This window comes from Euprymna scolopes, chromosome 2, assembly GCF_053919585.1.
Source record: "Euprymna scolopes isolate OS-2025 chromosome 2, ASM5391958v1, whole genome shotgun sequence".
NCBI lineage: Eukaryota > Metazoa > Mollusca > Cephalopoda > Sepiida > Sepiolidae > Euprymna > Euprymna scolopes.
Genome location: NC_136483.1, coordinates 166,901,010 through 166,912,168, shown reverse-complemented (window position 1 = coordinate 166,912,168; position 11,159 = coordinate 166,901,010). Strand labels below are relative to the sequence as shown.

Genomic DNA, 11,159 nt, shown 5'->3' with positions numbered 1-11,159 from the left:
AACGACATCAGAATGAATCGGAAACCCAACAAAGCTTTCGCCTATACCAAGGGCAACAACGAGAGGCTGCATGGAGAGAGAGTATGACTTTGCCCCAGCAATTGACAGAAAACGAGGCAGCTAGACAACGAATGACTGCTTTGAGACACCATGAAATAGGACACTGCAATAGAAAAGGATTGCTCTACAACAAAAATGACTCTCTCACTACAGCTGATATAGGAAAAATGGACAAAGTATGTCAACATTGCTCAGCTGTAAAATTTAAAGGAGAAACCCCTGGTTGTTGTTGTTCTTCTGGCAAAGTTGTGCTTGATAGCTTTCCACCACTGCCTCAGTTGCTTCAAGATTTGCTCTCCTGCAATGGTCCCATCTCTAAAGATTTTCTGCAAAATCTACGCTGTTATAACAATTGTTTTGCAATGACATCATTTGGTCACAAAAGTGCGGCAGTACATGGGTGGAATCCTTCTTTTAGAATTCGAGGCCAGGTTTGCCACCAGATTGGGAGTCTTTTACCACCTGAAGATGAAACAGCAAAGTTTATTCAAGTCTACTTCTTGGATAGTCTGGAAGAGGAACTACATAATCGGGGACATGACAGTAGACTCAATAGAGACATTCTCCAAAGTCTGACTGAATTTTTACATGAGAACAACAGCTTTATTTGTCAGCTGAAAACAACAAAGGAGAGGATTGAAGAAGAACACTTGGTAGAACATAAAGTTGTCATAAGGGAAGACCGAAGGCCGCAAGAAGAGCATCCACGGCGATTCAATGCTCCAACAACAACGTATGAGATTGGAATATTAATGGAGAATGAACCAACAGCTAACCGGGATATTGTCTTGCGTTTTAGAAATGATACATTAAAATGGATCTCCGAACTACATCCCCTCTACAATACTTTAATGTACCCGTTAATGTACCCCTATGGTTCTCCATCTTACAACATCTACATGAAGGCATCCAATGGGCGAAAAGTTACCCAACAGCAATTTTATTCGTACCATTTAATGACTCGGCCTGGAAACTATTTTCTCTGCTACCGAAGGCTATTTCAACAATGGCTGGTGGATGTGTACTGCAAGATTGAAACAGAACGTTTACAGTTCCTGAGGCGTGAGCAACAGACCCTGAGAGCTGACAATTATAGCAACTTGAGAGATTCAATTCTTAGGGAGGATGGGAATCCAGAACAGTTTGGTCAACGAGTTGTACTTCCGGCAACTTATACAGGAGGCCCTCGATACATGTTTGAGCGTCAAAGTGATGCCATGGCATATGTTCGGCGAATGGGCCGAGCCGACCTCTTCATCACGTTCACAACAAATCCAAAGTGGACAGAAATTACAGAAAATTGTCTTCAAGGGCAAGACCCTCAGGATCGTCCAGATATTGTTGCCAGGGTTTTCAGGCAGAAGCTAAAAAAGTTACTTGAATTTATTAAAAAGGGAGGATTTGGCAGGCTGAGGGCTTTCCTGTACAGTATTGAATATCAAAAAAGAGGACTGCCGCATGCACACATCCTCACCTGGCAGGCCCCAGAGGACAAACTTCTACCAGAAAAAATGGATCTCTGCATATCTGCAGAGATCCCTGACAAAGAGGAAGATCCTGATCTTCATGCTAAAGTGATGGCACATATGGTGCATGGACCTTGTGGACCATTTAATCCAAATTGTCCATGTATGATTGACAACAAATGTTCCAAAAAATACCCAAAAGAATTTCTTCAGTGTACCGAGCAAGGCCAAGACTCTTACCCCAAGTACAGGCGAAGAAAACCAGAAGATGGAGGCCAGACTGGTACAATAAGGATGAAAAGAAATGGTCGGTATGTTAATCAAGAAATAACAAACCAGTGGATTGTTCCGTACAACAAGGTCCTCCTTCAGCAGTTCAACGCTCACATTAACGTAGAAATTTGCAGCTCGATCCAAAGCATCAAATATGTCCTCAAATACGTGAATAAAGGATGTGATCAAGCAGTGTTTGAACTACAAAGAACTGATGGAGCAGCTAACCAACAAGGCCAAGTACAAAGTCACATTGTGGATGAGATCCAGCAGTTCCAGAATGCAAGGTATGTCGGCAGTTCAGAGGCGGCCTGGAGGATATTGGAACATCCCATCCATGAACATTTCCCCCCAATTGTACAACTTTCTGTTCATCTTGAAAATGGGCAGCGTGTCATGTTCTCAGCTGATACTGCTCTGGAACGAGCCCAAGGTCCACCGCCTGCCACAACTTTGACAGCATTTTTTCAACTCTGCCATGAGGATGACTTTGCAAGGGGTCTCAAATACGTAGAAGTCCCTGAGTTTTACACTTGGAACAAATCGACAAAGAAATGGATGAGAAGAATGCGTGGGGTACAAGTTGAAGGTACTGAAAATGATGATGTATGGAAGGCACCATGCATTGGGAGAATCTACACGATTAGTCCAAAAGCAGGGGAGTGTTATTTCTTACGCCTGTTGCTCAATGAGGTTGCTGGTCCAACTTCATTTCAAAATTTGCGAGCATACAATGGTCAGGTGTTTGAAACATACAGAGCAGCGTGCCTTGCTCGAGGCCTTCTAGAAAATGACCATCACTTGCATCAAGCAGTAGGAGAGGCAAGTGCCACTCAATCACCTTCAAATTTGCGAAGCCTATTTGTGATAATTTTAACAGCCTGTGAGCCAAGAAATCCTCTTGAGATCTGGATGGCTTTTCGTGATGTAATATCTGAAGACATTCTTCACAGATACAGGCAAGAAGTTAACAATCCAGAAGCAGATTTTAATGAGGACATCTACAATAAAACTCTTTGTCTAATTGAAGAAAAAGTTCTCCTTATGTGCGGTCAACCATTGGCAAGCTATGGATTACCTGCACCAACGCAAGGGAGAGATGAAAGACTCGCGAGAGAGTATCAACGTGAAGTTACTTATAATCTTGAAGAACTTTCCCTACAAGCAGAAAATATGCAAGAAAAACTGACCGATTCTCAAAGAGAAGTTTACAATTCATTCATGGCAATGTTGGAAGCACAAGGTGAAATGAACAAAAACATGATGTTTCTTGATGCTCCAGGTGGTACGGGCAAGACTTTTGTAATCAATTTGATCCTTGCAAAGATTAGATCCATGAGAAAGATTGTGCTTGCAACAGCATTCAGTGGCATTGCTGCTACTCTACTACAAGGTGGCCGCACTCTTCATAGCACTTTTAAAGTACCCTTGGATACTCATCGAATGGATCAGCCAGTTTGCAAAATTACTGGTAACTCAGCCTTGGCAAATGTAATTAGAGACACCTCTGCAATCATTGTAGACGAAGCCCCAATGACGCACAAGAGTGCTTATGAAGCAATTGACCGAACACTGCAAGACATCACAGGAAACAAGAATCCCATGGGTGGCATTCCAACCTTATTTTGCGGTGATTTCCGTCAAATCCTCCCAGTGGTTAAAAATGGCACAAGGGCTAACATTGTCAATGCAAGTTTGAAACAATCCTATCTCTGGAGGCACGTTATAGTGAAGAGACTGACTACTAATATGAGAGCCTATATCTCTGATAACACAGCTGCAGCAGACTTCTCAAAATTGCTTCTCCAAATCGGTAATGGTCAGTTTCCTATCACTTCTTCACCTGACACAATTAAGATTCCAACTGCGCTTGGTAAATGTGTCGGTAATCAGAAGCAACTGAAAGACAAAGTGTACCCAGACCTGCAAAACAATGGAAAATCACCGGATTGGCTTGCTGAGAGGGCTATTATTTCGCCATTAAACAGCAATGTGAATCATTTGAACAATTCAATAATGGATGAATTTCCAGGAGACACAAAGCAATACAAGTCAGTTGATTCGGCTACTAATGAATATGAAGCTGTTCACTACCCTGTGGAGTTTTTAAACTCTTTGGAGATATCTGGAATGCCTCCACACATTTTAAATCTCAAAATTGGATCGCCAATCATGATTCTTCGATCCTTGGAACCGCCAAAAACAACAAACGGAACCAGATGTGTTATCACCAGATTGCACACCAATGTACTTGAGGCCACCATTTCCTGTGGTCCCTACAAAGGCGAAACCGTTCTACTGCCAAGGATCCCCTTAGTTCCATCGGACTCAGAACTTCCATTTAAATTCCGGAGACTCCAATTTCCTGTGAAGGTGTGTTTTGCAATGAGCATAAACAAAAGTCAAGGTCAGACATTTAACACCATTGGCGTAGACTTGACATCAGACTGCTTCAGTCACGGTATGTTCTACGTCTCCATCAGCCGGACAGGAAGTTCAGAAAAACTCTACATTCTGGCTCCAAATCAAAGCAGCAGAAATGTAGTTTACCCTGAGGCTCTTCAGTGAAAAGTTCGAGAAATGGATATGAGGAAAAACTGACATGATCTGATTGTGGTAAGTTTTTAGTATTGAATGTGCAAGATAAAATTTAAGCAAGAGTTGAAAATTACTTCAATGAAAAATTTACTATGTAACATCAAGTAACCTTCCTTTTTGATGAAAATGTTTTGTGAAGTTCCTGATTGAATTTCAGTCACTACAAGAGGTAGTTAAAATGTTAATCACCTTATGCAATCGTTGCTCTTACAACATCAACTTACTGGAAAGGTGCCCACAGATTTTGGTACCCGAGTGCGCAACAAAGCTCCGTGCAAAGCACGGGTATCTTTGCTAGTATGTATATATTTTTATATATATATATATATATGTATATAAATATATATACATATATATATACATTTATGTACATATATATGTATATATATGTATATATATATATATATACCATTCACTGGACAAAGCAGGGGAGAACAGAGCGGTAGCTCTAGATATATCTAAGGCTTTTGACAGGGTAGGGGATGAGGGTCTCCGCAGGAAAATTAGATCATACGGTATCACTGGTAGAATACTTAACATAATTAAATCCTTCTTAGATAAGAGAAAAATCCAGGTTGTCCTCGACGGTCGTACATCTAAACAATATGATATAAAGGCGGGAGTGCCTCAGGGGTCTGTCCTTGGACCTCTACTGTTCCTGATATTCATAAATGACCTCCCCGACAAAATTGCCTCTGAGATGGGTATATATGCTGATGACACCTCACTATATAACAGGCATGACAGGAAAACAAATGAAGACATATCTAAAGAAATGGCAGAAACACCAGAGGATGACCTCCAATCTGTAGTGGAATGGAGACAAAAATGGATGGTCACGTTCAATACCGCCAAGACTAAACTAGTTTCATTCAATAATTACAAGAAACCTTCTCTACCACCTATAGCAATGGCCAACGACTCTTTATCTGAGAGTACATCTTTCAAGCTCCTTGGCCTAACGTTCACAGGAAACATGAGTTGAAACAATTACATTGAAGGCATTGCCAGGGCCACTGCAAGGAAGGTGGGCTCTCTCTACCGTGCTAGAAAACTACTATCACCCGAAAGTATCCTGTACCTCTATAAGGCAACCATTCGCCCATGTATGGAGTATTGCTGTCATATTTGGGCTGGTGCATCTGCTACTAGTCTCTCGCTCCTAGACAAGGTTCAAAAGAGAGTCGCAAATCTAATAGGCCCTGAACTGGCATCTAAGCTTTAGCCTCTGTCCCATCGACGAAACGTTGCATCCCTCTGCCTGTTCTACAAGTATTTTAATGGTGAATGCTCTAACGAACTGCAAGCACTTGTGCCCCCACGATGTGAACACCCTCGATAGACCCGACAGGCTACAAAATCCCACCCACACACTGTAGAGATCCCTAAATGCAAAAGATCTTTCTATTCCAGTAGTTTCTTCCCCAGAACTGCTAGACTTTGGAATTCCATCCCAGGTCCCTGCTTCCCCAACTCTACTGACGTGCAGAAGTTCAAGTGTAACGTGAACCGACATCTTGCTGCCCAAAATCTCTACATAGTATCCCAGTAGTTGTTGCCCCTGATAGTAGCCCCCTACACCAAAGTGGCAATGTGCCTTGTTTGGGGTGAAAATGTAAAAAAATATACTCTGTTCCGTCTGCCTGCTTCCCACCGGATTACAACTTGGATGTCTTCAAGTCCAACGTTAACAAATTCCTAATGAACCGCCCCCTTAAGTAAACACTTCATCAAATCTCCACACTAACGTAATGTACTTGCAGTAACCCTTATCCCTGAGTGGCTTCCGGGCCTTGATAAGTGGTGATCACTGTGTAAAAAGAAAAAATGCATATACATATATATATATGTATATATATGTATATATATATGTATATACATATATATATATGTATATATGTATATACATATATATATGCATATATATATGTACATATATGTATATATATGTATATACCTATATATATGTGTATACATATGTATATATATATATACATTATATTATTAAATATGTATTAATATCATTTTCTTTTTAAGAAAATAGAATAATTTTTTATCTGACATTGTTTGCTGCCACTTAAAGTCGCTTATTCGTCTGCACCACCCAAGAAAATAAGGAAATAATAACTATTTATTAATTTTTTTTTTTAATTTGCGAAAATCTTACATCTCCTTGTTTTCTAATATGGTGAATTGATTTACTAGAACATTGTATTAGAAACTGAACAACTCCTAAAAATCTTTAAATATTTAATTTTTATTTATCTATTTTTTTTTTATATAATCTGGTAGATTAGTGTCCAATCGTTAATAATTTCCTGAAAAAAAATTCAAAAAGTAAAAAGAAAAAATATATAAGAGGAGTATGTATTATACAGGTCCACTATATATATATTTATTTATTTATTATATTATTTATTTTATTAATTAAAAAAATCAACAACAAAATCTACATGTTTATAAACGATAAAAATAACAGTCAAATTTTCTAGGACTTTGTAGCATAACGGATAATGCACCAGACACTCTTCCACATGGTCTGAGGTTCGATTCCTAGAAACATTCAAACTATGCTGAAGAGAGGAAGGAACTTCGATACGTGCATTTGGTAGAGTACTGTTTTAATAAATAAATAAAATTATTAGTTGTTTACATCTAAATAAAATATGGACATAAACAAATATTATTCTTATTTATTTATTTATAAAATATGGGCAATTTTCTAGTAAAAAAATATTTGATGGTTATGATGCTAGTTAACCGTATTATCATTTTAAAAAATCAACAAGAAATATATACATATAAGGAAAAACAAAAATTTTATTATCCAACAAATTAAAAATGAAGAAATCCTTACACCGTAATTATAGAGTATGCCTACTTTTTATCAGAGGGAGAATAATCGCACAATATAAAGATAAGAAAGTGTTTGAATGTACATATGTATATGTATATACATATATATATATATATGTATGTATATATATATATATATGTATATACATATATATGTACCTATTTACTATGCCTCCCCACGGGTCAGAGTTAGACACCAGGGTCGTTTTTTAACGTGGAGAAAAGGTACAAAAATAAAAATTGTCTCAGTCGTGAAGGATTTCTCCTCCACCGAAAGAGAACAAGAAAATGAAGTGCAGCATCTGAAGAACAGATACTACACTTTGATCTTGACCAAAAGGCCAAGAAATACATATATATATATATAGAGAGAGAGAGAGAGAAGGAGAGAGAGAGACAGACAGACAGAAAGACAGACAGACAGACAAACACACAGAGAGGGATGGAGGGAGAAAGAAAAACGGATAGACTAAAGCAATGCAAGGACACTTTTACTGTACATACAATAACCCTTATCCCCGAGTGGCTTCTGGGATTTGATAAGTGGTTATTGCCATGTAAAAAAAAAAAAATTATATGGTGAAATTTTATATTTCATTTTTATTAGCAAAATACTGAATCAGAAACGAGATACAAAAAATATTTTCCAATTTTTACAAAAGTGACCTAGACTGAGAAGAATGGATGGAAAACAGGAAAAAAGAAAAAAAGAAAAGAACGAGAAAAAATAAAAACAAGTGACAGACATTTTGGGAGTGAGAAGGAGGAAGAAAAGGGGGAGGAAACGAAAACAAAGAAAGAAAAGGAGAGAGAGAAGAAGATAAAGGAAAGACAAAATAAAATGAAAAAATGAAGTGGGGAGTGAAATGAATATGTCCAAAAGCGAAAATTATGGTAAAAAAAAAAAAAACAAGAAACAAAGCGGTGGGGGGGGGGGGGCTTTTGAAATCTCACATTTCATAGTAATCAGTTTGAATCAATAAGCCAAATAAAACGATAAAATCAGATCGTGTGGTAAGATTTTAAAATCCATCTTTATTAACTAGCAGGACCTGTGTTTCAGCATTGCCCGGGGAAAATACAAAATACTCATTTCTATTAAATAAAAAACAATAGTAGAGTGCTTTGAAGAAAATAATTGAGAAAAAATATATAAAATGTAAATCAGCTCGTCTGGTGGGACTTTATAATTCATCTTTATTTTAAAAAAAAAAAAAAACAACCTTTTTCAGAAATAAAAAATGACCTCAAAAGAAATGAGGAGCAAACAAAAACATGAAAAAGAAAAAACAAAGGATAAAATAAAAATCAGGATCCTTCGTTCAAAAATGCGATAAACATTTTGGAAGAAGGGAAGAAAAGATAAAAATAGAAGGAAAAGCTAAAAAAATTAAATGACTGACTATAGTCGAGAGCAACCTAAAGGCTTCTTTTTCATTAGCTGCTACACATTCTTTTTTTTTTTTTTTTTTACTCACGTTCACCCCTAACAAGGCATATCGCCAGTTAAATGTAAGGGGCTATTATTTAGGACCTAGGAAGATTAACAAGATGTTGGTTTACGTTACATTTAAATTTTTGCATATCAGTACAGTCAGGGAAACAGGTATCAGGAAGGGAATTCCAACATCTAGCTGTTTGAGGGAAGAAACTATTAGAATAGAAAGCTTTCTGGCATTTCGGGACCTTAACAGTGAAGGGGTGAAATTTTGTTGCTAAGCGGGTTTGTCAAGGATATCTACGTAGAGGGGGAACAAGTGCAACGAGTTCATCAGAGTGCATTTTGCTAAAATATCTGTAAAACAGGCACATATATGCAACACTGTGGCGATGGGACAGAAGCTGGAGGTTAGTTGACAAAGTGGGACCTGTTAGATTGAAAACTCTTTTTTGGACCCTATCCAAGAGGGAGAGGCTAGTGGTAGATGCACCAGCCCAGATGTGGCAACAATATTCCATGCATGTGCGAATGGTGGCCTTGTAGAGGTACAACATACTCTCAGGTGTAAGTAGGCTTCTAGCTCGATAGAGGGAAGCCACCTTCTTTGCAGTAGCCTTCGCAATGTCCTCAATGTATTTGTTCCAGTTCATATTGCACGTTAATGTTAGGCAGAGGAGTTTGAAGGATTAGTCCGCTTGCACTTGATCCTCTCTTTAGAATGCTGCGTGTTTAATAAAGATGCATCAAATACCATCTTTTAATCTTTGGTATGACTCGAGTGAAGATTGAACCCTAGTTTTTCAACCAATTAGCAAACACTATTATCATTGTGTCAAATAGGCATGAAAAGAGAAAGAAGAAAACTGTTGTCCACCTTACGGATAATAATAAACTCTTCTGCTCACTATAAAAACTGGGAGAATATGTTTGTTGGCATTATGCCCAAGTTATGAATACTTGGCAGTCAGACTGACGTATAACCACTTCTCTTTATTTGTTGTATTTACTTTTCTGTTCAATATATTTTGTTTTCATTAATTATGAAACTTTGCCTTCATTCTGAACTCTTATTGATCCACAATAAAATCAAAAGAGAAAGAAAAAAGGGAACAGGGATGGGGTGAATTCATAAAAATAAACAATAAAAATTTTGAACTCATAAAAATAAACAATAAAAATTTTGCATTCATAAAAATAAACAATAAAAATTTTGAATTCATAAAAATAAACAATAAAAATTTGAACTCATAAAAATAAACAATAAAAATTTTGAATTCATAAAAATAAACAATAAAAAATTTTGAATTCATAAAAATAAACAATAAAAATTTTGCATTCATAAAAATAAACAATAAAAATTTTGAATTCATAAAAATAAACAATAAAAATTTTGAATTCATAAAAATAAACAATAAAAATTTTGAATTCATAAAAATAAACAATAAAAATTTTGGACTCATAAAAATAAACAATAAAAATGTTAAATTCATAAAAATAAACAATAAAAATGTTAAATTCATAAAAATAAACAATAAAAATTTTGAATTCATAAAATAAACAAAATGTAAAAAACAAATTTCGAAATCATACAGATAAGTTTTTATAAACTGATACGTTGAATATTTAATAAACGTTTATAGAGATGAACATACTGAGTGCTAGCGTTTGTAATGGTTGCTTATGTGCGTGTGTACACATGCGATCTAAAGACTGAATTGTTCTTTCCATGTTTGCAGCAAATCCAATGTTACAAGTTTTCCGCCACAAACGATCACCAGTGCCGATCTGATGCCTCCAAGTTTTCCCCCTTCCTGAAGTTTCCGGATGACGTTGCTGTAAATGGCAGCCAAAGTAGCACCACAAGACGCCTCCACCATCATTCGCTCATCAGCTTTAAAGAGAAATGAAAATATTAAATATTATCAACTGTAAAATCTTTCCCCGAATGCCTCTTCTTTGTTCATTTTAAAAGATGAGTTGCAACACCAACAGGTTAATAAAACAACAATAGATGTTCTTAACGTGTGTTATAATGAATATTAGTTATAGAAATGCTATTTCAAAAATAGGAATGACAAATCATATATATATATATATATATATATATGTATTAATTAAATACCTACAGACATTAGTGTTTCATCCTTTCGGGAATCATCAGTGCAGTGTGTCAGGATTAACACCGGTCGACCGATTTGAACCCGACAATGAAGCCATTTCTGACTCCATTAGCAAGGACCAAATCCATTCGGCCATTGTTAACTGCAATAAATATTGTTAAAATTTCAACATTTATTTATTTTTTTTTAAGTTTTTTTAACGTCTGTCAAAGTGATCTAATCATTGTATGATGATTTGCATATATGAGCTAAATTGATCGACTTTATTTCAATTGTAAAGTACTCAACGATAAGAAATGTGTTTCTTAAAGGGGCTGACATAATTATTTGCTATAATAATTATTA

The 11,159-nt window shown here is 36.5% G+C and overlaps 1 protein-coding gene and 1 pseudogene across 1 annotated transcript in view; both read right to left on the bottom strand.

Annotated features, from left to right (window-relative positions):
- Positions 1-7,473: 7,473 nt before the first annotated feature.
- On the bottom strand, positions 7,474-7,603 carry LOC145243155 (U2 spliceosomal RNA; annotated as a pseudogene).
- A 2,547-nt stretch (positions 7,604-10,150) lies between these two features.
- The window catches only part of LOC145298686 (serine dehydratase-like), a 55,747-nt gene continuing 54,738 nt past the window's right edge, over positions 10,151-11,159 (bottom strand). Inside the window, exon 8 of the mRNA XM_080144336.1 lies at positions 10,151-10,585. Coding sequence (XP_080000462.1) covers positions 10,398-10,585 — 188 coding nt within the window. The 3' untranslated portion in view covers positions 10,151-10,397. The remainder of the gene's footprint in view (positions 10,586-11,159) is intronic.